Source organism: Balaenoptera musculus, chromosome 1 (assembly GCF_009873245.2).
Source record: "Balaenoptera musculus isolate JJ_BM4_2016_0621 chromosome 1, mBalMus1.pri.v3, whole genome shotgun sequence".
Lineage (NCBI taxonomy): Eukaryota > Metazoa > Chordata > Mammalia > Artiodactyla > Balaenopteridae > Balaenoptera > Balaenoptera musculus.
The window spans coordinates 37,896,516-37,923,578 of NC_045785.1; the positions used below are offsets into that span (position 1 = coordinate 37,896,516).

At 38.6% G+C, this 27,063-nt stretch overlaps 1 protein-coding gene across 6 annotated transcripts in view; it reads left to right on the forward strand.

Moving 5' to 3' along the window:
• MAST2 (microtubule associated serine/threonine kinase 2) overlaps positions 1-27,063 on the forward strand; it is a 210,179-nt gene that overhangs the window by 18,225 nt on the left and 164,891 nt on the right. For all 6 annotated transcript variants that reach the window (XM_036857653.1, XM_036857668.1, XM_036857658.1 and 3 more), the window contains exons 2-3: positions 9,257-9,404; positions 14,195-14,337. In XM_036857653.1, coding sequence (XP_036713548.1) covers positions 9,257-9,404; positions 14,195-14,337 — 291 coding nt within the window. The remainder of the gene's footprint in view (positions 1-9,256; positions 9,405-14,194; positions 14,338-27,063) is intronic.

A 27,063-nucleotide genomic window follows, 5' to 3' on the forward strand; every position in this document is an offset into this window, starting at 1 on the left:
GTCTTCACTGGAGCAGTGTGGCATGGTGGTCAAACATGTAGGCCTTGGAGGCAGGCAGGCTGGAATTTGATTTTTTGCACCCATTTAAGAAACATTTGCTGAATCGTGCCTTGTACCAGTCTTGTCCTGGGTCCTGCTGAGGGCGCAAAGGTATATGGCCCCTAGTCTCAGGGAGTTCACTATCCTTATGTAGCGGCTGGGAGGTGGGGCCCCGTCATTTCTTAACTGATCTTTTATTTCTAATTTTTTCTTAAGATCTCTCACCTCACTGGTGAGTTTATTTGAATCTGATTCATGTTTTGTAGCATAAATGTCTTTAGTAAATTTTAAAATCGTATGTTACAGAAGGAAATGCTAATGTATTTATCTGCATTTTTTACTCACTGTGTTCTTTCTCTGTTCCTAAAGTTGCTTATTGTATTATTTCCTTTCTGTTTAGAGAACTTTCTTTAGCCATTCTTTTAGGATAGGTTTGCTGCCAATAAAGTCTCTTAATTATCCTTATTTCTGAAAATCCTTTTCCCTGGTTATTGCTTCTGGGTTGACAGTTCTTTTCTTTCAATGCTGGAAAAATACTGTGCTGCCACTTTATTCTGGACTACATAGTTTCTGATGAGAAATCTGTCCTTCAAACGTTTTTTTTTTCTTTTGTTTGTAATTTTTCAGAATTTTAATTATAATGTTTTCTGGCATATTTCTTTGGGTTTATTCTGCTTGGGGTTCACTCAGCTTCTTGCATCTGTAGGTTTATGTCTTCTTCACACATTTGGGAGGTTTTCAGCCATGATTTATTCTAGTACTTTTTCTTTCTTTCTCTCTTTGTCCTTTCCTTTTGGACTCCAATGACACAGACATTAGATCTTTAATTACAGAACCATAGGTCCCGAAGCCTCTGTTTACTGTTTTCACTTTGTTGTTCATGTTGAATAACTTCTGTTCTTCTGTCTTCCAGTTCACTGTTTCTTTATTCTGTCCTCTATGTTCTGCTGAAAAGCTTATTCACTCAGTTTTTTTATTTTGGTTATTATATATTTCAGTTCTAAAATATCCATTTGGTTCTTCTTTATGTTTTATTTTTCCCTTTGATTCAAGTATGGATGCCTTTGCTCTTTGAAATATTTTTATCATGTATGTTTTATACCCTTTTGTCTCTCATTTCCTCTGTTACTGCCATCTTTTGTGTTTAGTTGAAAAATAATTTTTTTTTTTTGGTGTAATGAACCATTTTGATCCCCTTTCATTTCCTTTTGTGTGTGCTTTTTTTATATTTTCTTTTTGCTTTGCCACAGGGATTACACGTAACATCCTAAATTTATAACAGTCTAGTTTGAATTGGTACCAACTTCAATAACATACAAAAACTCTGCTCCTATACACCTCTATTCTCCCACCCCCCTTTATGTTGTTCTCCCAAATTATATGTTCATACATTGTGTGCTCAGTAACATAGATCTATAATTATTTTTATGTATTTGTCTTTTAAATCATGTAGGAAATAAAAAGTGGAGTTATAAACCAAAAATATAATAATACTCACTTTTATATTTGCTCATGTAGTTACCTTTACTGGAGATATTTATATCTTCATATGACTTGAAGTTCCTGTTTTGTGTCTTTTCATTTCAACCTGAAGGATTCCTTTTAGGGCCAGTGTAGTGGTAATAGACTCCCTCAGCTTTTGTTTATCTGGGTAGAAATCTAAGTTGACAGTTTTTCCTGTCAGCACTTTAAATAGGTCATTCCTTCTGGACTCCATAGTTCTGATGCAAAATTGGCTGTTAATCTGATTGGGGATCCCCTGTACATGATGAATTGCATCTCTCTTACTGTTTTGAATATCTTCTCCTTGTTGTTAGCTTCAACAGTTTGATTATGATATGTTTAGATGTGGGTCTGTTTGAGTTTAACCTACTTGAAGTTCATTGAGCTTCTGAACATGTAGGCTCGTGTCTCTCATCAAATTTGGGAAGTTTTCGGCAGTTATTTCTTCAGATATTCTTTCTTCCCCTTTCTCTCTTCTCCTTCTGGGATTCCCTTAATGCATATATTGTTTCTTTTGAAGATGTCCCTCTGGTCCCTTAGGCTCTCTTCACTTTTCTTCATTCTTTTTTTTTTTTCTTGTTCCTCAGACTGTATAGTTTTAATTATCTTGTCTTCGAGATTGCCGATTCTGTCTTTGTCTGCTCAAATTTGCTCTTGAACCCCCTACTGAATTTTTCACTTACTTATTGGTCTTTTTATCTCCTGAATTTCTGTTTGGTTCTTTTTTATAATTTCTGTCTTTTTGTTGATAGTCTTGTTTTGGTCATTGTTTTCTTGATTTTCTTTAGTTCTTTGTCCATGTTTTCCTTTACTGATATGAGCATATTTAAGACAATCAATTTAAAATTTACTGCTAAGTCCAGTGCTGGGCTTCCTCAGGGGTGGTTTCTGTTAATTTATTTTGATTCTTTGAGTGGGCCATACCTTCTTATTTCTTTATATGTCTTGTGATTTTTTGTGGTTGAAATTTGGACATTTGAATATTGGTAACTCTGGAATACAGCTTTTTCCCTTTCCCCAGGCTTTGCTGTTTTTTGATTGTTGAAGGCTGTAGTTGTCCATTTGTCTAGTGAGTTTTCCAACCTTTTTTGTAGAAACTGTATTTCTTGCTGTGTGTGATACTGAAGTCTCTGTTACTTAGCTTGTGTTTTGATGAAAATTTCCTGGATTGCCAGGAGCTAAGCAAACAAACAAACACACATCCTGGTCTTTGCAGATTGACTTTGTGCCCTCCTTTGGCCCTTAGCCAGACTTGTGCTGAGTCTAGGGATCAGCTTGAGATGAAAGCTTAAAATCTTTTTAGGTCTTTCCTGAGCATGCATTTCACCCTGGGCTTTCTAAATTTCCATATATACACAGGTGTTTTTGATTGCCCTAATTTCCCAAAGAAACTTTCCCTTTTCTCCCCCAGATCTCAGGCAGTCAGTTGAATGTCTCATTGTTAATCTTTTGCCCAAGTGGCTGTTGGTGTTTGGATCACCATACAGGGTTTTAAGCAATACTTGCTGCTTTTCCACCTTGAGAAGGTTGTGAGTGAGATGAAATAGAGAGGAGTGCCTTGTGTTAGTCCTTCAGGTAGTCTTCAGATAAGTTATAACAGGTATAAACGATAATTTGCAAGTAAGGTCTGTTCTGCTCCTTCTGGAACCAGGGGCCAGAGTCCCACACTTGGAACACCACCTGATGTCTTTTAAGATTGCCTCCACATCAAGGAGTGGGTAGGGTGAGGGCAAGTAAAAATGCCACAAAGCTTTCCTACCATTTTTTTTTTTAAACTTTTTAAAAAAAATTAATTAATTATTTATTTATGGCTGTGTTGGGTCTTCGTTTCTGTGGGAGGGCTTTCTCTAGTTGCGGCAAGTGGGGGCCCCTCTTCATTGTGGTGTGCAGGCCTCTCATTATCGCGGCCTCTCTTGTTGCGTGGCTCACGGGCCTAGTTGCTCCACGGCATGTGGGATCTTCCCAGAACAGGGCTCGAACCCGTGTCCCCTGCATTGGCAGGCAGATTCTCAACCACTGCGCCACCAGGGAAGCCCCTCTCCTACCATTTTTAAGTTGACTTCTTGATTCAGCATTCTCTTGGTTGCCATAAACCTTTGACTATTTTCCAGAGTCTGACAAAGGTGGTTCTGACAGTTTCTGCTTGTTTTTTTTGTTTGTTTTCACATCCTTTATCTCATTTGATTTTCTTTTTTTTTTAAAATTTTTTCTTTAAATTTATTTTTTTAACATCTTTATTGGAGTATAATTGCTTTACAATGGCGTGTTAGTTTCTGCCTTATAACAAAGTGAATCAGCTATACATATACATACATCCCCATATCTCTTCCCTCTTGCGTCTCCCTCCCTCCCACCCTCCCTATCCCACCCCTCTGGGTGGTCACAATTTCTGCTTGTTTTTCAGTGTTTCTGTGGGGGAATGTTAGCTTGGAGCTGTGTACTCCACCATTTTGCTGATGTTATCTTTCACTTGATTTTAATCTTTGTTTCCCCAATGATAAATGATGTTGAGAATGGTTTCATGTGTTCATTTGCCATATTTGCCTCTTCTTTGCTGAAATGTCTGTTCAATTTTCTTGCTCATGTTTTTTTATTGGCTTGTGTGTTTTCTTATTATTGAATTGTGAAAGATCTTTATATATACTGAATGCCAGTCTTTCTCAGATGTGTTTTGCAAATATTCTTCCTCCTGTGTGATTTGTTTTCATTTTTTAACAGTATCTTTTGAAGAGTAGTAGTTTTTAAATTTGATGAAGTCTATTTATAAATTTGTTCTTTTTAAACTTATGCTTTGTGTGTTATCTAAGAATGCTATCTAACTCAAAGTATAAAAATTTACTCTTGTATTTTCTTTTGAAGGTTTATACTTTTAGGTTTTATAGTTAGACTCATGATCCACTTAGAGTTAATTTTTATATATGTTGTCTTTGATATGCCTGAGGTATGGGTCAGGGTTCTTTTTTTTTGCATGTGCATATCAAGCAAAGGTTTTTTGATAAGGATTAAGAGAATGTACTTTGATTAGTGTGGCACCTGGGTTTGACTCTTGGCAAGGTAGGTCAGGAAGAATCTGCCATAGGGTATGGATTTTTCTTCACCTACTGAATTACCATTCATATGGGATAAGACAACTCCTATTGAGAGCCCAGGTTCTTAGCCTGATAGACAAGTTTTTAGTGTGTAGACTTCTGTTTTCAGCTGTGAGTCCTTTGCTTACTTCTAATCCTATCCTTAATAGCATGATACAGTATAAACACAACACTAGCCTTGTGGGTAAAGTTAGCCTGAGATTTGCTTTGATATTGTGGAGGAGGGAGATGGTTCTGACCAAGAGAGGGAGGACTCTCTGTGAGGACTCCCAGAGCAATAGGCAAAATAGCCACAACTTAGTACTCTGAATTAAAAGAGAAAGCAATAAGCTCTTAGAGTTGGAAGGAGCATGTAGAAATTGTGTAGCCAGGCAATTTTCAACCTTTTTTTTGACAGTTGAAATTTACATGTCATATATTAGATATGTTATTGTTACAATAGATAAATACATGTTATATGTAATTTCTGGCATGCAGGCTGTAATTCTGCCTTTTAAAAAAATCTCACTTAAGAAAGAATGTTGTAACGTAAGTGAACTGACTTTATTTCATTGATAGTATTTACCAAGAACCTGCTTTCATTTAATTAAGAGAGTATACTGATTGCAAACTTGAGTACTTTAAGTCAATTTCAAATAATTTGTGACACGATCCTCACAATTGGTCAACATATATTTGTGTTGATGGCATCATATTGAAAGTTTTTTATTTAGTTTCGTGGTTCTCAAACTTTAGTGTGCTTCACAATCACCTAGAGGGCTTGTTAAAACACGGATTGCTGCTCCCCTCCCCCAGAATTTCCTATTTAGTAGATCTGGGGTGGGGCCCTAGAATTTGCCTTTCTAACAAGTTCACAGGTGATGCTGATGCTGCTGGTCTGGGGACCACATTTTGAGAGTCACTGCTTAGGCCAACTTTCACCTTACTTTTTCAGTATCCTAAGGGCACAGTCCATTCCTTTTAAGACGGCCTTTTTTAACTGTTAGATGGTTCTTCCTATAATTAAACCTACTTCTCCTTCTGTTATTTTTATCCAGTATATCAAACTGGCCTCTGAAGTAAGAAGTTTACTCTCCTATAACAGAGGAGATAGCCCTCTTATAGTTGAAGAGAGTTATTCATGTCTTCTTTGTTTTATTTCTTTCACGTTAAATGTTTATAGTTTCCCTAATAGTTATTGGAAGAGTACTGCAATTTGTAGTTATGTTAATATTGCCATAATAGTGTTTTATTTGTAATATTGTTTCTCTTGCTATATTCCCTGGGATACTATCCACGCCAGAAACCTGGAAGTCATCCTAGGCTCCTTCCCCTCCTTAACTCCCTATTTTGCTGAAGAATCATTTGATAGTAGAAATGATAGGAACCAGATAGAAATTTGATCCAATTAAAGCAGAAAGGAGGAGCTTACTATAAGGGTACAGTGGTATCCTGTTGAATCTGAAAACATGTGGTTTGGCTGGATCTCTCATAAGTGACTAGAAATGGGAACTAGAAAACTGCACGAAGCAAATTAGTTTGGAAGTTAGAAAGGAAGTTCCTCTTCCCATGCCCTTTTTCTTTCTTGGGCTATGTGTGGTTCTGTTTTATTTGCTTCATTCTCTTTTCCTGTCTTTTAATGAATTCTTTGGTAAATTCAATAATGTTCTGCTGTTTTAAAAAGTTCAGTCTAGCTGAGCAAGAGAAGAAAGATACGGAACAGTTCATACAGTGTGATTCCATTTATCTAATATTCTGTTCGAAGCCTACATAGTAGTTACCCTGGAGGGATAGTGTAGTGACTAGAAGGGTGCACAGGGGGCTTTCTGGAATGCTTGGTTATGTCTTTTTTTTTTTTTTTAAATCTTGATGCTGGTTCCATGGATATGTTTAACTTGCAAAATTTATTGAGTTATATGCTTAGGTATGCGTACTTTTCTGAAATGAGTAATATACTTAAGTAAAAGTTAAAAAGACGTCCTGATTTAAAAGTTAAATTTCATTTCTCATTTATATTTCCTTCCCTTTGCAAAGTTTTGACAGGGGAGACTTGGAATAAGAAGGTGCATGATCTGCTTTCATTATTCCTCTCCTCTGTTTTCTGGCTTCTTTACTTTGGTATGTTATGATAGGGAATAGGGAGATTGAAAAGGATATGACTTTCTTTTGGGACTTCCCTGGTGGCGCAGTGGTTAAGAATCTGCCTGCCAGTGCAGGGGACATGGGTTCGATTCCTGGTCCGGGAGGATCCCACATGCTGCGGAGCAACTAAGCCCTTGCGCCACAACTACTGAGCCTGTGCTCTAGAGCCCATGAGCCACAACTTTCTTTTAACTGGTGCTGATCTAGTCCTATCGGTTGTCGATCCTTTTATGGCTAAGACTAACTGTTCATCCATACAGTGTAGCAGGGATCCAAGTGCTGGCTCTCTCAAGTAGCTGATTTGTAAGGTATTTTTGGGATACCTTCCTTTCCATATTGCCTTCACATAGGATATTCCTTCAGCATGATATCTTACAAGGCCTTCTCACTTCCCTCCACCCAAAGCTGCTTGCTGGGGTGTTGCTTCTGTGAGTGGCCAGCTGTTTTTGGTGGGTTACCAGCATTAGTGCCCAGACCCTGCTTTCTTCATGGTTTCTACTTGATGCATAGGTACTGTTTCATCCTCGACACACCAGTTGGTGGGAATATAGGCTGTTCCCTTGCTGCCTTCTCTTTTTGCATTGACTACTCCTTCCAATTCCCCTTTCTCCCTGCTCATTCCTGTTAGAGTTGGATGGGCACATCAGTTGCTTTAATGGTACAGTGCCTAAATATCCCCCTTTATCCTTTTATCCATTTACTACCAATTTTTAAAAAAAAATTTATTTTTATTTATTTATTTATTTGGCTATGCTGGGTCTTAGTTGCGGCACATGGGATCTTTGTTGCTGTGTGTGAGATCTTTGTTGTGGCCTACTGGATCTTTTAGTTACAACATGAGGGATCTTAGGTGCGGCACGCGGGATTTAGTTCCCTGACCAGGGATTGAACCCGCGTACCCTGCACTGGGAGCATGGAGTCTTAACCACTGGACCACCAGGGAAGTCTCATTTACTACCAATTTTAAAAATACTTTTTCCTCGGGAATTCCCTGGTGGTCCAGTGGTTAGCATTCTGTGCTCTCACTGTCAAGAGCCCAGGTTCAATCCCTGGTTGGGGAACTAAAATCCCACAAGCCACGCTGTGCGGCCAAAAAAAAAAAACACCCCAAAACAGATGAAAAAAACCTTTTTCATTTTCTCTTCAGTTATTTTTCATCAACTTCACTCTTCTTTTTATGCTGGGGTATTTGTAAATTACATTCTGGATGGCCACCACTAAGCAATGTTTGTACTTTCCTGTGTGTGAACTCACCGGTCACAGTATATGACCCTAGAGGCTTTATTTATTTTTTTATAAATTATTTATTTGGTTGTGCTGGGTCTTAGTTGCGGCAGGTGGACTCCTTAGTGGTGGCTCACTGACTCCTTAGTTGCGGCACGTTGGCTCCTTAGTTGCAGCTCGCTGGCTCCTTAGTTGTGGCATGCGAACTCTCAGTAGCGGCATACATGTGGGATCTAGTTCCCTGACTAGGGATCGAACCTGAGCCCCCTGTATTGGGAGCACTGTGCCACCAGGGAAGTCCTCTCTAGAGGCTTAAAAAAAATCTTTTCTCAAGGAGGCAGGCATTTTTCCATTTATTTCCCACCCCCCTGTGGCTTTGAGTATTGCTATGGTACCAGTTGCTTGTGTCTTGTTTTTCAAATGGCAGGTAACATAGATTTCAGTTATTTCTCCTTATGCTTCTCATTTTGTCTTTGTACTGTCCAGGTCAGATTGATGTGCTACTTATCTGTGTTTGTTGTAGCTTCCTTCACTGAAATATAAAAGATAGGCCTCATTTGCCTTATTTTAAATTTTTTTACCCAGAATATTTTCTCATTCATGCTGCTAATTAGGTGGGTGTTTGCTTTAAAATGTCTGCATCTTGATGATGCTGAGTGAGGAGGAAGTGGCATTGGGATGGGGTGGGATGGGTTAAACTAAAATAAAGGCAATGGGAAGGCACTGTCAATGCTTCATATTGTCTGTATTTCCTCCATTGTACTATTATAATTTTTCATTGAAAACATGAGTTTAGCTCCTATTATAGACATAAAGAAGGCTCAAAGTTTTACTTTAGCATTAATTGAATGTTAGGGGTATTTCTAACTTTGTATGACAGGTAAAGGAAGGTCTATTATTTATGATTTTTTGAAAACTAAAATATGCTTTACTAGATACAGGAAGAGTGTGAATAAATGGAGAAAAGTAAATAAACATAAGTAGACATGTACTCATTATGAATAATATAGCCTGTCAAAGTGCCTTATTGTGTCACCTTGTGAAACTCATCCCCTATTTTTCCTTTGACATTTTATACTCAATGTCCCACATCATTCACAGCATACCCAAACAGCTGTCACTAAGAAATTTGTTTCTGGCTTTAGCTGTTGAACAGGAAATATAAAATGTTGGCACTTTTTAACTGTAATGAATGTTGTAGAGATATTTAATATAAAGTTGGTGCTTATACTTTCAGAAAAGACATTAAAGGCTTATGTTTTACTTTTTTCACTTTGAAGGATGTGATAACTGGACTTAGTCCCCTGCTCTTCAGGAAGCTCAGTAATCCTGACATATTTTCATCCACTGGAAAAGCTAAACTTCAACGACAACTTAGTCAGGATGACTCTAAGTTACGGAGAGGAAGCCTGGCCAGTTCTTTGTCAGGTAAGTATCTAATTTTGTTTTCTTTTAACAGTTGTGGGAATGGGGCTTCCCTGGTGGCACAGTGGTTAAGAATCCCCTTGCCAATGCAGGGGACACAGGTTCGAGCCCCGGTCCGGGAAGATCCCACATGCTGCGGAGCAACTAAGCCCATGCACCACAGCTACTGAGCCTGTGCTCTAGAGCCTGCGAACCACAACTACAGAGCCCACGTGCCACAACTACTGAAGCCCGTGTGCCTAGAGCTGGTGCTCCACAATAAGAGAAGCCACCGCAGTGAGAAGCCGGTGCACTGCAACGAAGAGTAGCCTCCGCTCACCGCAACTAGAGAAAGCCCACGTGCAGCAACGAAGACCCAATGCAGCCAAACAAACAAACAAACAAAAAACAAACAGAGTTGTGGGACTGTTTTGCCAATATTTAAGGGTGTATCAACTGACTTGGCATCTTGACACCTTCTTCTGTGGTAATAGTGTTATATAGAACACTTGTGGGTAAGGCTGTCTTCCTTTCTTTACTGTTTCCTCATGGCATCTCAATGCTAACCTCCTGAACCTGCTGGGTATTTCTTGGTTGACCATTATCACTGGTTATTCCCTTTCAATATGAGTTGTGCTCTCTGCTTACTTCTGTAGACTTCACAAACTTTGCTTCTTTTTATTTTCTTTTTTCTCTTATTTCCAAAACTCATTCCAAAGCCCATAGTGCCTCCCCACCTCATCCACAGAAAAGTCTTAAAAAATTCAAGGGGAAAAATTAATACAAGGACGTCATGCCCAAATAGGAAGCAATTAAAATGTGGCATAGTTTTAAGCAATCAATAGAGTATGGAAGAAAGAGAATCCATTTGACTTTAGTTGAAGAAGCAAATGTAATCCTATTAACATTCCTTGGCCTACTGTAAACAGTTTTCAGTTTCTTTTTATTTTTGTACCTTTTCAGGGCTATTCCCTTGGCTTTCTCTTCTCACTCTTCTATTGAAATTTTATATTGTCAGTCATGTATTTAATCACATAGAGCTATTTCTTGTTTGTTTTTTTCCCATAGCATTCTGCTCTTCTTTTAAGGATGTATTTATCTTCTAATTCTCTATGAGTAAATGGATTTTTTATTTTTGGATTAAAATTTTCTTTTTTAAGTTTTCTTTTGTTTCTGAATCACCTTTTTTTCTTTTGAGCACCTAACAACCAGAATCCATTGCTTTGCTCTGAGATACTAATAAATCCCTTCTATCCTGTGAGGTAATTGTCTGGCTACTGGGTGGTACAATGTGGGAATGTGGTTGTGTTTGACTGTTCTGTCTATAGATTTTCAGTTACTCTGATCTCAGCCTTATGTCTTACTTTATGTCCTCTTAGGTATCTAAGTACTGAGTACTGAGCTTACCTGAGATTTTGCAGGGCAGCCTGATGCCCCATTTAACTACAAGCTCCACTAAGCTTATTATACCTCATGCCTTTCTTTGCCCAGTTCCATTGGTTATGATTCATCTATATGCTTTAGATATTCCCCAAATTTTGTTCATTCCCTCGTAGAGTGTCTGTGTGTCTGTCTCTGTCTCTCTTTCTCTCTCTGGTGATAGCCTTTATTTATTTATTTTGTTTTTATTCTCTCTCTCTCTTTTTTTTGGCCATGTGGTGCCATGTGGCCATTTTGTGGAATCTTAGTTCCCCGACCAGGGATCGAACCCGGGCCCCTGGCAGTGAGAGAGCTGAGTCCTAACCACCGGACCGCCAGGGAATTCCCTCTTTATTCTCATTTCATGGAGTTTCCTGGGGGACAAAAATACAAGTATGTGCTCAGTTAGCCATCTTTAACTGGGAATATTTCTTAAAAATATCCTCAAATTATTGTAAGAATAATAATTAGAATTTTTAAGAAGTTTTCTTTTTTTCTGAGTTATTTGTTTACTAAAGGGCTAGTTGCTCCATTTGTTCATATTGTTCCTTCTGTTTTTAAGTTGTTTGTGTTCCTCAGATTCTTGGCAGTTCTTGGTATGCTTCAAGCCCTGACCAGTAGATGTCCAAATGGGTTTCTTCTGCTGTTGTGTAAGCCTCTTTCCCGAGTAGGCCCTTATTTTGAAGGGAGATAGAGTTGTGATACTAGCCTTTGTATATGTGGATGGGGGAAGTTAACAAACTAGCTTTCCTTTAGGTTATATAGATCCTCATCTATAGGCAGATCGCCTGGAGAGCTTGGCAACATTTGCAGAAGGAAGAAAATAAACCAGGCAGGCTCTACTCTGGGCTTGTGGAAGTTTTGAGTACAGAACCATTATTATTTTTTGTGGAGCATTTTATGGAAAGACTTCTCATTAAAGCATGCATTGGAGAGCAGACTTGAAAGATAACTAGATTTTTTTTTTAAACTGTGTGTTTCTGATCAAAAATGTAAAATATGCCAGTTATAAAAAATTTGAGTACAATAACATGCATCATGTCAAAGTGAAGGGTCTTCTTAATCTTTACTTTCTTCTATTTTCCCTCCCTCCAAACCATTTATATGTATTCCATTATATTTAAATATACATTTAAAATCTTATATAAATATATATAAACTTTATTTTAAAAATCAAAATTGGGATCATATGCTATATGCTTCCTTCTAAAAATTTTTTTTTTTATTTTTAATTTTTATTACATTTTGGCCGCACTGCGTGGCATGTGGGATCTCAGTTCCCCGACCAGGGATTGAAGCCGTGCCCCCTGTGGTAGAAGCATGAAGTCTTAACCATTGGACTGCCAGGGAAGTCCCTATATGCTTCCTTTCTGCTATTTTCACTTAACAGGAAATGTTGAACATTTTTCTCTTGACTACATGTTCAGCTGCCTCATTATTTTTAATGGGTTCAGTATGTCATTATGTGAAGATATTATAATTAACTGGTAATGATCATTTATCTTATTTCCAATTTTATTATGATGAGCATTGCTAGGGAGACGTTCTGGTCTACTTTTTTTTCCTTACATTCCTACAAGTGGAATGCTGGGTCCAAGCATATTCAAATTAAAATTATAATAGGTTTTGCTAAATTGCCCTGCAAATAAGTTGCATCACACTTTGTTTGCAGTAAAAAAGGATACGTTATAGCAAAAACAAAACCCAAACCTCCTTTTGCTCATACCTCTTTATAAAGTGGGTATTTCCATGACAAATAGGATTTTGCCAGGAAAAAGAAGGGTTTTCAAGTGAATTGGTGATCAAGAGAAAGCCAGCTGAATATGCAGGGCAGAATATTTAAGTTGAATGAGTGAATGGGTTTGGAAAGAGTGGAAGGAGATGAGGCCAGGAAGATAATCTGGATTTACGGAGGATCTTTTTAGTGTTTTTTAGGGTTTTAAAAGTGTGGCTTAGGGGACTTTGCTGGTGGCTCAGTGGTTAAGAATCCTCCTGCCAGTGCAGGGGACACAGGTTCGAGCCCTGGTCCAGGAATATCCCACATGCTGCGGAGCAACTAGGCCCGTGTGCCACAACTGAGCCTGCACTCTGGAGCCCGTGAGCCACAGATACTGAACCTGCGTGCCACAACTACTGAAGCCCGCGCACCTAGAGCCCGTGCTCCGCAACAAGAGAAGCCACTGCAATGAGGAGTAGCCTCCACTTGCCACAACTAGAGAAAGCCCGCACGCAGCAATGAAGACCCAACTCAGCCAAAATAAATAAATAAATTAAAAAAAAAAAAAAGTGTGGCTTAGGACTTCCCTGGTGGTCCAGTGGTTAAGACTCCGCCCTTCTCCTGCAGGGGGCGCAGGTTCCATTCCTGGTTAGGGAACTAAGATCCCACATGCTGCATGGCACCGCCAAAAACAAAACAAGCAAAAAGTGTGGCTTAATTCTTTAAACAGTAGGGAGTCATGAGAAGGGAATGACGTGACCATATTTGTTCTGATTAGATCACTAGCAGCAATGTGAAGAATGGTGTGAGGGAAGGAGTTGAAATGGGACTTGAACCTCAGGTAGAAAGTCATTGTAATTCTAGATGCTCAGTCTTTATAAGTGACTTTCTTGTAGTCTGTCAGTGGGATTAAGGCAGTTGGTCAACCTGGACTGAACACATGGAGCCTGGCAAGAATAGTATATGTTCAGTGTTTGTCTTCTGGAAACCTAAGGGCCAAATTTGTCTAGGAAAAGCTGTCAGCTCCACTCTTATTACATTGAGTTGGTGAGAAACTAGGTAGGATGGAAGGGACTAGAAAACTCCTAGCCTGCTAGGTTGGGTGTCAGGGTTGGGCCCTGGCATGGTGGTGGATATTACAGAGAATTTATTTTTTTAAATATTTATTTAATTTATTTTGGCTGTGCCAGGTCTTAGTTGCGGCATGCATGCGGAGTTCCCTGGTCAGGGATTGAACTCGGGCCCCCTGCTTTGGAAGCGTGGAGTCTTACCCATTGCACCACCAGGGAAGTCCCTACAGAGAATTTAAAATGGTTGTCAACTCAGTTCAGTATTCCACTTGGCATTTCTCACCACCACCAATATAGTTGGAATTTTTAGAGGGCTGCAGATTCTAAAATGGATGTGGAGGGACTTCACTTTGTTTTGGATCAGTGTACTTTTAAAAAAAAAATTTTATTTATTTATTTGGCTGTGCTGGGTCTTAGTTGCAGTATGTGGGATCTAGTTCCCTGACCAGGGATCGAACCCGGGCCCCTTGCATTGGGAGGGTGGAGTCTTAACCACTGGACCACCAGGGAAGTCCCTGGATCAATGTACTTGTAATCCACTTGATATCATTGTGTTTTTTCATTTGTTAATTAATAATTTGTTAATTTTCCAAACCTTATTGTTGAAGGTAAGCAGCTGCTCCCCTTGTCCGGCAGTGTACATAGCAGTGTGGGACAGGTGACTTGGCAGTCTTCAGGAGAAGCATCAAACCTGGTTCGAATGAGGAATCAGTCCCTCGGACAGTCTGCACCTTCTCTTACTGCTGGCTTGGTAAGTGTTAGTACAGATGGTCCCTTGCTCCATGAACAAATTCTTGGTTGTCATTTGTCATTACTGCATCTATTATTTTCCTTTTTAAGGTTTGGCTAGTTTAATTTCTCAAAGCGAAGTATGGAAAAGAATGGAATTTAATAGACTGTATTCTGATTGCTCTCATGCTGTCACTGGTACTGATTATATAATGAGAGTCAAGAAGAAGACTCAGTATGATTCTAACTTTAATGAATAAATTTCCTGAGAAAGAGCTTTCTTATAGAAATAATTCTAAATCTTGTTAAGTTGTGTTGCTTCTGTGTACAGCTCTGTGGTATACATATTTAGTACGTGAAGATAGGGAACGTGTTTTGCACATAGTAGGCAGTTCAGTATATATTGGGTGAAAAGAATGAGCCTTTTCTTTTCTAGACTTTGTATAGTAGACAGGACCTAACAGAGGTTAAGCTGTGTAGTCTGGGCAGGTTGTTTTCTGCCTATTATTTCATCTTGTACCCTTTTACCCTCAGTGGCCCTGCCTCTTTACTTAGGGGACCCATTAGCTTTCTGCTGATCTCACACTCTTCCCTCTAAATGTAGGACAAGGCACACAAGTAATTTGCAGGGTACAATAACAGAAGCTTGTTCCCGTTAAAATAATCTTATCTACTCTTTGGGACCATAAATCTTTTGGGTTGGCATATAGGGAGTAGAAAGTTTTGTCCATTTGTCCATCCTGGGAAGTGGGGATAGGGGAAGAAGTCTGTGACTTTTAGGCCACAGGGTCATTTGTGGAACTTCCCCAACTTTTTATCTTTTTTTTTAAAAAATTTATTTATTTTATTTTTGGCTGCGTTGGGTCTTTGTTGCTGCGTGTGGGCTTTTCTCTAGTTGCAGTGAGCAGGGGCTACTCTTCGTTGCTGTGCGCGGGCTTCTCATTGCGGTGGCTTCTCTTGTTGTGGAGCACGGGCTCTAGGCGCGCGGGCTAAAGTATTTGCAGCATGCGGGCTCAGTAGTTGTAGCACGTGGGCTTTAGAACGCAGGCTCAGTAGTTGTGGCGCATGGGCTTAGTTGCTCTGCGGCATGTGGGATCTTCCTGGACCAGGGCTTGAACCCATGTCCCCTGCATTGGCAGGCGGATTCTTAACCACTGTGCCACCCGGGAAGCCCCCAACTTTTTATCTTGAAAATATCAAACCTACAGAAAAATTGAAAGAATGGTGCAGTGTATACCCAATTAAGCTTACTTAGATTGACCAATTTCGTTGTAACTTTACATTTTACCACATTTTGTTTAATCTGTGTGTATGTATGTATTTTTTTCCTGAAGATTTCAAAGCAAGTAACAGACGTTATGCTACCTCCCCCTTAAGTATTTCTCCTAAGATCAAGGACAGTCTCCTAAATAACCACAATATATAGTGGACCCTTGAACACCACTGGTTTGAACTGGGTGGGCCCACTTATATGTGGATTTTTCCCAATAGTAAATACTAGTACTATAGGATCCATGGTTGGTTGACTCCTGGGATGCAGAACTGTGGATAGGGAGGGCCAACTGTAAGTTTATACTTGGATTTTCCACTGCATGGAGGGGTGGGGAGGGTTTGGGAGATGTCAGCACCTCTAACCCCTGCATTGTTCAAGGGTCACCTGTATTGTCAGATCCAAGAAGTTTAACATCAATTTAATATTAAAAAAAATATTCAAATTTCCCTACTTGTTTTCAGCATGTCTGTTAAAGCCCCACCTGTCCCCTCTTTAACATCTGGAACTTAAGAAAAAAAAAATCCATGTACCGTCATAGAGATTTTGATCCAGTGGGTCTGGGGTGGTCCCAGGCATCCGTATTTTCTTTAAAGCATTATACCTACTTCTAGATGCACTCTTTTTTTTTTTTTTAAAGAATTTATTTATTTATGACTGTGTTGAGTCTTCGTCTCTGTGCGAGGGCCTTCTCCAGTTGCGGCAAGTGGGGACCACTCCTCATCGCGGTGCGCGGGCCCCTCACCATCGCGGCCTCTCTTGTTGCGGAGCACAGGCTCCAGACGCGCAGGCTCAGTAATTGTGGCTCACGGGCCCAGTTGCTCCGTGGCATGCGGGATCTTCCCAGACCAGGGCTCGAACCCGTGTCCCCTGCATTGGCAGGCAGATTCTCAACCACTGCGCCACCAGGGAAGCCCTAGAGGCACTCTTTTGAGAACTACTGCCACTAAGGTAAAGCTGAATGTTTCATTTTAAGGTGGTTTGTTGCAGAGGAAATTCTTGGACTGAGTTTGCTGAATTCCTAGCTTAGGCCAACTGAAGTAGAATATTCCTGAATTAATTTTTTTTTTAAAGCTTATTGAGACATAATTCACATATGATAAAATTCACTCATTTAAACTGTACAATTCAATGATTTTTAGTATATTCATAGATACATGCAGCCATCACTGGAGTCAATTTTAGAACATTTTCATCATTTCAGAAAGAATTCCTATACCCTTTAGCTATCACCTTCATATTTTCACATCTCCCTAGCCTTATATAACCATTAATATACTTCCTGCCTCCATAGATTTACCTGTACTGTACATTTCATATAAATTGAACCTTATACTATGTGACCTTTTGTAACTAGCTTCTTTCACTCAGATCGATGTTTTCAAGGTCCATCCATTGTGTAGCATGTATTAGTATGTCATTCCTTTTTTTTTTTTTTAATTTTTATTTATTTATTTATTTATTTATGGCTGTGTTGGGTCTTCGTTTCTGTGCAAGGGCTTTCTCCAGTTGTGGCAAGCGGGGGCCACTCTTCATCATGGTGTGCAGGCCTCTCACTATCGCGGCCTCTCTTGTTGCAGAGCACAGGCTCCAGACGTGCAAGCTCAGTAATTGTGGCTCACGGGCCTAGTTGCTCCGCGGCATGTGGGATCTTCCCAGACCAGGGCTCGAACCCGTGTCCCCAGCATTGGCAGGCAGACTCTCAACCACTGCACCACCAGGGAAGCCCTGTCATTCCTTTTTACTCCTGAATAATATTCCATTGTATGGATATGCCATGTTTTGTCTATCTGTTTGTCAGTGGATGGACATTTGGGTTGTTTCTTCCTTTAGACTATTATGAATAATGCTGCTATGAACATTTGTTTACAATTTTCACATGGACAGTTTTCATTTTTCTTGTGAGTGGAATTGCTGGGTCGTATGGTAACTGTTTAAATGTAGCAGTGTGTGATAAACTGCAGTGTATGAGATTTTTGGTTTCTTCACATTGTCATCAACATTTGCTATTATTTGTCTTTGATTTTAGCCATCCTAGTGGGTCTGAAGTGGTATCTGTGGTTTTGATTTGTGTTTTCCTAATGACTAATGACATTGATCATCTTTTCATGTGATTATTGGCCCTTTGTATGTCTTCTTTGAAGAAGTGTCTATTCAGACTCTTTGCCCATTTAAAAAATTGGGTTGTCTTTTTTATATACGGATTTGTAAAATCATTACTTCTTTAGACCTGAATCCAGTTACTTCTTTCCTCCCAGGGATCTGCCTTTTGTTTCCTCCTGTGCCTTTCTTTCCTGAGCTATTTGCTTACTTATAGTAACCTCAGGCTAGTTCCTCCCTTTCCATTCTCCTACTTAAGGATTTCCAGTTGGGTATTTTATGTTTGGTGGCACATTTGATAGTATCGAATACTTTTCCTGCTTTGACTTACTTTACACTGAATATACCTCGATGCCACCCCAGCTTCTGGCTGTGGCTTTTCTGAAAAATCTGTCCTATAACGTATTCTTGTTGTTAATAGAGTTATGGCCCTATATAGTCCATAGACCCAGCCTCCAGAGAATTTTTGGTCAAAAAGATTCACATAATAACAACAAAAAATAATTTAAAAGTAACATAACAACACTTAATAGAATGTTAATTATGACTTAAAAGGAACTAAGGAGACAAGAATTGTGCTGTGTATAATTATTGGGGAGATAATTTGCAGGAGGTTAGATTTGACCAGACTCTGGAGAATGGATAGCCAAAAGCCTTAATGTAGCAAAATTTTCATTTTGACGACATCTAGGTGATTGTGTTTATGAGGAGACTTTTTTCTTCTCCCTTGTTTCCTAGTATCTATTGAGAAGATTTCTCTGAAGGCCCATTTTCCCCATATATATAGTGACAGTGATTCCAATTAGTGGTTTCCAGAGCATGTATAAAATGGATCATACAATCATACTACTATATTGTATGTTACTAGGGATAGGGAAAAACTTAGATGACATCTTGTCCAAGATTAATTATTAATCTTAAGATATATGTACATACATATATGTTAGGGAACCGCTGACCAAAACCGCCCACCTTGGCCAGGCCCAATGATAACCACTTGCGTGAATTGTCTCACAACAGGAGGTTCTGATAAAGAACCTGAAAACTAACCAGGAGAATTCGGGAGGGGCCTAAAGGAGGGAGGACACACCAGCCCATAGTACGTCTTGTAAAACTAACCCAGAAGAATTCGGGAAGGGCCAAAAGGAGGAGGGAGGAGATGATATGTGCTGCCAGCCTCCCAGAAACCCACACACTGGGATCCATCTTGGCTGAGAGATGTGCGAGCCACCAGAAGGACCCTGAGTCAGACCAAATATGGGCCAAGCAAGATGATTGGCCAGGGACAACTGGAAGCTAACCCCATTGCTATAAAACCTGAGACTGTGAGCTATGTGGCAGAGCAGTTCTCCTGGGTTCCCTTATCCTGCTGCTCTCCGCCCGGGTGCCCCTTCCCAATAAAGTCTCTTGCTTTGTCAGCACATGTGTCTCCTCAGACAATTCATTTCCAAGTGTTAGACAAGAGCCCACTCTCGGGCTCTGGAAGGGGTTCCCCTTCCTGCAATATATATACATATCCTTTTATGATGTAAATTATAATATATGATATATATAAGATATATACATATATATCTTAAAATACATATATAAGATTATATGTATATAATCTTTAACATAAGGCTAATTCCTTCTTTGCTTTCTCATGAATATGTCAAGTAGTATCTGCAACTTTGATCTTTGTCTGTGACTTGCTCCATCTGTTTATTTTTCCTCCTGTTCCCCTAAACCGATTCTTCGGTTGTTCCCTGTCTTGTTAAATAGCACTATGACCCACCGCCCCTCCCTGCCCCAGTAGTCGAAAGCTAGAGACCTAGAAGTCTGTTTTGACTCCTCCTCTGCCCTTACTCTATCCCCATCCAATCACCCATCAAGTCCTAGCTCCCAACATCTCTGAGTGGTCTACTTTTTTTCACGAGGGGCGTGGCCCAGTTTAAGCCACATTTGCAGTCTCTTGGATCATTACTGGGGCCTCGTTACTGTTAACCCTGTATTCATTCTTCTTCCTTTCCAACCATTCTCCACTCTAAAGTCTATTCTTTCAAAACCACAAATCTGATATGTCTATTCTTACTTTTTTCTTTTAGTTTTATCTTCTAAAATTTTCCTTTGGTTAATATTTATCCAGCCGTAATGTTAAAATCTTTCCATAGCTTCCTATAACAATTATTATAAAATATAGTAATAAGTAATTATTGAGTGGATGAGTTTTCATTGACATTAGCAAATTGGGAATGAGGCATTAGAGACAGAGACCACAGATGGAAAGATTAGGCTTGGATGCTTTTTCTCTGAAATCAGTCTATTGGATTCAAGTAATTTGGTACAATTCACTGGTTAGGTTGACCTAACCAGTGAATTGTACCAAATATTGACATTTTAATAGGAGGGCTGTAAATCCCAAGAATCTTTTAATTGATAGCGTTTGACTAATTCTCCAAATATACTTTTGGGATTCTTTCTTTACTTTATTGGCAGACATGGCCTTCACAGGAATGATGCCTTTATAGGACTGATCATTTGCAAGGAATGGCTCTTTCCATCATCATGTTCCTAGTTGACATGTAGCATTGTATCTCCTACATAGTAGGCAATGTATAATTACTTATTGAAGGAATAAAGGACTTTTGGAATACCTTTGCTAATGTTATAGCTGGTTGGATTAATACTTGTTTGAAGTATAATGTCCACAAAAGAAGGTTGATTTAATGTGTCAGTACCAGCCTGAAATGATGTCACACAGACCTCTATTCTTGTCCTTGTCTTAATTCATTTTTTTTTTTAAAGGACAGTTTTTGGCAAGAGTCGTATTCTTATTTGTTTTTATTTGCATATTTTTATTTTTGGCTGTGTTGGGTCTTCGTTTCTGTGTGAGGGCTTCCTCTAGTTGCGGCAAGCGTGGGCCACTCTTCATCGCGGTGCGCGGCCCTCTCACTATCGCGGGCTGTCTTGTTGCGGAGCACAGGCTCCAGACGCGCAGGCTCAGTAGTTGTGGCTCATGGGCCTAGTTGCTCTGTGGCATGTGGGATCTTCCCAGACCAGGGCTCGAACCCGTGTCCCCTGCATTAGCAGGCAGATTCTCAACCACTGTGCCACCAGGGAAGCCCTGTCTTAATTCATTTTAATCAATATCTTGGATAAAGACACTGAAGAAATTGCTTATCACATATGCATCAGTATCACATGCTGATGACATGTTGAATGTTAAATTCAGTCAGAGCCTTACAAACAGAAATGATGGTTCAAGAAGAACCAGCAAAGTGAGATTTAACAGAGAGAAAAGTAAACTTTGAAAAGCCCAAAGCTCAAAACTGGATTGAAGTTTGAATTAAAGTCATGTTCCAAGACCTTTTCATCACTGTAAAAGGAAAACCTTTATCCATTAAGCAGTCACTGTCCATTTTAACTTCATCCCAGCCCTGGTAACTACAAATCTGTGTTCTGTCTCCATTAACCTATTTTGGATATTTCTCATGAATGGAATCATACGGTATGTGATCTGTGTCTGGCTTCTTTTAGTTAGCATAATGTTTTTGAGGTTTATCCATATTGTAGCACGTATCAGTACTTTGTTCCTTTTTATGGCTGAATATGATCCCATCGAATGGATATACCACATTGTGTTTATCCATTCATCAGTTGATGGACATTTGGGTTGTTTCCACCTTTTGGTTATTGTGAATAATGTTACTGTGAGCATTCATGTTCAAGTATTTCTTTGAGTTCCTGGTTTCAGTTCTTTGGAGTATATACCTTCCTTCCTGGGAGTAGAATTGCTGAGTTGTATGGTAATTCTGTTTATTTTTTTGAGGAACCAATAAGCTGTTTTCCACAGTGGATGCATCATTTGGCATCCCTATGTACAGTGTGTGAGGGTTCCATTTTTTCTATATATTTGCCAAAACATTTTATTTTTTATTTTTAAAAATTAATTAATTAATTAATTTACGGCTGCATTTAGTCTTTGTTGCTGTGTGCAGGCTTTCTTTAGTTGTGGTGAGCAGGGGCTACTCTTCGTTGTGGTGCCTGGGCTTCTCAATGTGGTGGCTTCTCTTGTGGAGCACTGACTCTAGGTGTGCGGGCTTCATTAGTTGTGGCTCGTGGGCTTCAGTAGTTGTGGCTTGTGGGCTGTAGAGCGCAGGCTCAGTAGTTGTGTCTCACAGGCTTAGTTGCTCTGTGGCATATGGGATCTTCCTGGAGCAGGGCTTGAACCTGTGTCCTCTACATTGGCAGGTGGATTCTTAACCACTGCACCACCAGGGAAACCCCGCCAATACATTTTATTTTCTGTTTTTTTTGTTGTTTTTTGTTTTTTTTAAAATTATAGCTATCCTAGTGGGTATTAAGTACTATCTCATTGTGGCTTTGAGTATTATTGTGTGGGGATTTTTTTTTTTGGCTGTGCTGCGCAGCATGTGGGATCTTAGTTCCCCAACCAGGGATTGAACCTGTGCCTCTTGCAGTGGAAACATGGAATCCTAACCACTGGTCTGCCAGGGAATTCCCTATTATTGTGTTTTTTTTTTTTTTTAAATAATTAATTAATTTATTTATTGGCTGTGTTGGGTCTTCGTTTCTGTGCGAGGGCTTTCCCTAGTTGCGGCAAGTGGGGGCCACTCTTCATCGCGGTGTGTGGGCCTCTCACTATCGCGGCCTCTCTTGTTGCGGAGCACAGGCTCTAGACGCACAGGCTCAGTAGTTGTGGCTCATGGGCCTAGTTGCTCTGTGGCACGTGGGATCTTCCCAGACCAGGGCTCGAACCCATGTCCCCTGCATTGGCAGGCAGATTCTCAACCACTGCGCCACCAGGGAAGCCCGCTATTATTGTATTTTTAAGGTAGTAATATTTCAGAAGTTTTTCGAAGTGACATATTTGGGGTATGCCTTTGAAGGAATTAAGAATCCAAGATACTACTTACAACCTTTTCCCATACTTCTTAACTCTTATGATTATTCTTTAATTTTGACGTATGAGTTCAAAGAGAAACACCATGGATATTTGTTTTGCCTACTTCTATGTTCCAGATTCCAAACTCAGCAACTTCCCCTTTCAGGCTTACCTTTCTGCAGCTGTAACTTTTTGCCTTTTCTACTGTGAAAGTTGGAGATATCTGTATTTATCTCTTAATTAGGTTTATTGAGGTATAATTTACATAGAATAAAGTTCACCCATTTTAAGTGTGCAATTTGATGAGTTTTCATAGATGTATATGGTTGTGTCACTACCATCACTACCCATGATATAGATAAAGAAAATCATGGTATGGAAATTTCTGTCACCCTAAAATGTTCCCTTGTATCCCTTTGCAGTCTGTTCTTTCCCGAGTCCCAGCCCTTGGCAACCATTGACCTGCTTTATGTCACTGTGGTTTTTTTTGTCTTTTCCAGAATTTCATATAAATGGAATCATACAGTATGTAATCTTTTGTGTTTGACTTCTTTCACTTAGCATAATGGTTTTGAGATTCATCCACGCTGTTTTGAGTATCAGTAGTTCCTTTGTATTGCTGAAAGTGTTCCATTGGCCTGGGTATATCAGACTTTGTTTATCTGTTCACCACTTGATGATCATTTGGATTGTTTCTTGTTTTTGCCTGTTATGGAGAAAGCTGCTATGAAAGTTTGTGTACAAGTATTTGTGTGGACTTAACGCTTTCATTTTTGCTGGATAAATACCTAGGAATGAGATTCCTGGGATGTATGATAAGTGTATGCTTATGTAAATGAGGAACTGGCATTTTTGTATTTCCATCAGCAGTTGTTCCACATCCTTTTCAGTACTAGGTATTATCATTTTAATTTTAGCTGGTCTAATGGGTGTGTAGGGATATCTCATTGTGGTTTTAATTTGCATATCCCTGATGACTAATGAGGTTGAATTGCTTTTTATGTGCTTGTTTGACATATATGTGTGTGTATGTGTTTGTGTGTGTGTGTTTGTGTGTGTGTGTGTATATTCTATGGTGAATTACCTGTTCAAATCTTCTGTCCTTTAAAAAATTTTAGGTTGTTTGTCTTCTTATTATTGAGTCTTAAGAGTTCTTTGTATATTCTGAATACAAGTTATATATTTGATATACACTTTCTAAATATTTCTCCCTGTCTGTGGCTCATGTTTTCATTTTCTTATCACTGTTTTCCATCAAAATCTGTTTATAAAAATATGCAAAAATCATCTGTATTTCTCTATACTAACAATGAAATTGAAATTTAGAAATCATTACTATTTATAACAGCTTACAAATATGAAATAATTAAAGATAAATTTTAAAAAATTATTTGCAAGACCAGTACATTTTAAACTACAAAACATTACTGAGAGAAACTAAAGAATACTTAAATGAATGGAAAATATGATATGTTCTTGGATTGGAAGACTCAATATCATTAAGATATAAATTCTCCTATTGATCTATAGATTCAATTCAGTTCCAATCAAAACCCAAGCAGGACTTTTCAGAAAGTGAAAAGATGATTTCAAGTTTATATTGAAATGCAAAGGGCCTAAAATAACCAAAACAATATTGAAAAAGGCCAAAGTTGGAGGAATCGCCCCACCTGATTTTATGAGTGTCTGTAAGGGTACCAGTAATCAAGACATTGTGATATTGGTGTAAAGATAGACACACAAATCATTGGAACAGAATAGAAAGTTCAGAAATAGACAAATATGCAAGGTAATTTAATGGGGAAAAAATAATCACTTCAACAAATGGTGCTAGAACAGTTTACATGGAAAAAAAAATGAACCTTGATCCTTACCCCATGCTATATACAAAAATTAACTTGAAATGGATAATTACCCAAATGTAAGAGCTAAAGTTATGAAACATGTAAAGGAAAACTGGAGAAAATTTTTGTGATTTTGGGCGAGGCAAAGGTTTCTTAGAACACAAAAGGCACAAGCCATAAGAGGGAAGAATTTTCACTTTATCAAACAGTATAAAAGAGTGAAGTGTTCAATTTAGTAAGAAGTACAGGAGTTTAGGTTAAAAAAAGTGCATTCAGTGCCTATTAACTTGAGAATTGCTCTCCTTTCCACTCTTGGTTTCTTCTTTTTTGCAAGAGGAACGTGTTTCTAATGCCACCTAGTGTCTTTTCAAAGGTATGAGAATAATGTTTCATAAGAGATTTTAAAATAGTTGGGAGATTTTCATGAGATTGAACAGAATATTAGAAACCTAGTTGCTTGTTCTCAAGAACATCCTTAAGTGAGAAGCAAAAGAATAGGCTAATTATTTTGCCTGAACAAATTCAGAGATGAATTTTGTAAACATTTTTATCATATCTTTTTTGATAATTTGTAAAGAATTTAAGGTGTACAACTTTAGAAATAGTGGCTTCCATATTTAAAAAAAATTTTTTTCATCATTTTATCTGATTTTAAAATGATTTATTTATTTATTTTGGCCACACCACGCAGCATGTAGGATCTTAGTTCCCCATCCAGGCATTGAACCCATGCTCCTGCATTGGAAGCACAGATTCTTAACCACTGGACCACCAGAGAAGCCCCCTTCCATATTTTAAAAAAGCATTTAAAATTAAAAAAATTTTTAGATAAATTGGTTGATTGATTAGGACTATTGAAAAACATCTTATTGAATTTGTTGAGGGTTAGAATACATGACATACATGACAATGTTTATGCAAGTTTTTCATTAAGAAAAAAAGATAGTGTTATTAAATCACCAGTTAAAAGTTATAGCTATAGGTTTTGTTCTGTTTTGTTTTTGTTTTAAATCTTTTACAGAAAGTCTTTTAATCGGACCGTTAATGTCGTATATTGCTATGTGTAAGTGTAATTAACAGTGCTGAGGAAAGATTGCAAAGTATTGATATTGGTACATTCTGTCGTGTAAACAAAATAGAAATCCTGGAGATATTTGAGTTGGGATAGAGAACTAATGTTTACTAGACCCTGTACCTAGGTTTTTTTTTTACGTATATTCTTTATTTTCTCAGGAACATAAATTTTCTTTTTGTGAGGTAGACATAATTATCCTCTTCTACAGGTGAGGAAATTCAGGTCTGCAGAGTTTTATTCATTTGTGCATTCATTCCACAAATATTTATGAGGTACCCACTATGTATCACCACTGTACTGGGTGCTCAGAATACAACGATGAACAAAACAAAGTTAAGTACTTTGCTGTAGGATAGTGGGTGAATGTTAGAGTAGGGATTCAAAACCAGGTCTGACTCTGAGGTCTATTTCAAGACTTGTAAGTAAGTGGAGAGGCACGTCTTTAGCAAGTTGGGTGATTTGAATTGCACTTTTTTGCTGGACTTACTGATACTCAATTTTCTCAACTATTCAGATATTGAAGATTTTGATCAGGATTACATATAGGGAAAGTTTTACTTGGTTTTGATTACGTAAAAATTTCTCTTTGAGTTAAAAAGACTTTCTCATCTTTAGAGTATGCAAATAAGTTGAAAATACATTTAATTTTATTCCACATAAAATGGTTTTGGCTGGAAAAAGAACCGACGAATTATGATATTATAATAAAGAGATATAGGCAGAATGTAGTGAAATGGCAACATGTACATAGTACTTTCTCCTTAATAATAACCTGGTGCTGTTACCAACCCTAGGCCTGAAAGGGTGAGGGGAAGAAGATCCTTGGAACTTGGAGACAGAGGAGGCTGTGTATAGAAAGTGACCTGACAGTTGGCATGACTTGTGGTAGTGTGATGCAGCCTGCCTAACACAACCCTGCAGCGACCAACCCAGGAGAATGAATATCCTCCACTCTCTCCCTTACCCTCTGTTCTTTCTCCGACCTCTTGCTGGTGCTACCTATTGGCTGAATCCATCTGGACAGAAGAGGGCAAGGGAACCTTGTTGACATAGTTCATAATGAGCCTGCATTTGGGGTACAGTGAATGATCTGGAGGGGCAAATGGATGATATCCTGTACATCTTGCAAATATTTTAAACATTGAGCTTATTTATACATAGTTTTGAGTATGAATTATGTTAAATCATGTTGCAGTTTTATTCAAAGCACTGCTAATTCTTTTTTTTTCATAAACCTGTTTTTGAGAATGTCTTCATCCCAGAAACCATCTCTTGTAGTTCAGAAATTCCGTCATTCTACAGTGCTCTGGTTCATTAAAATACATGTAAATATAGCATTTACTGTACCTTAATTTTAAGTTTGTGTATGTAAAAATATAAGTTCTTTTAAAAAATAATATATAGTAGCAAATAGCAGTTATTCTGTAAACTTGTCATTTAATAAATTCTGTTTTCAAATGGGAAATCAAAGTACTTGATATGACTCTTGGAACCTTATGTGGAATTGCATATATTGTTCCTTTTGCTTAGATTGTTCAGTCAACTTCTGTGCATCTTTTAAGATCCAGTTCAAT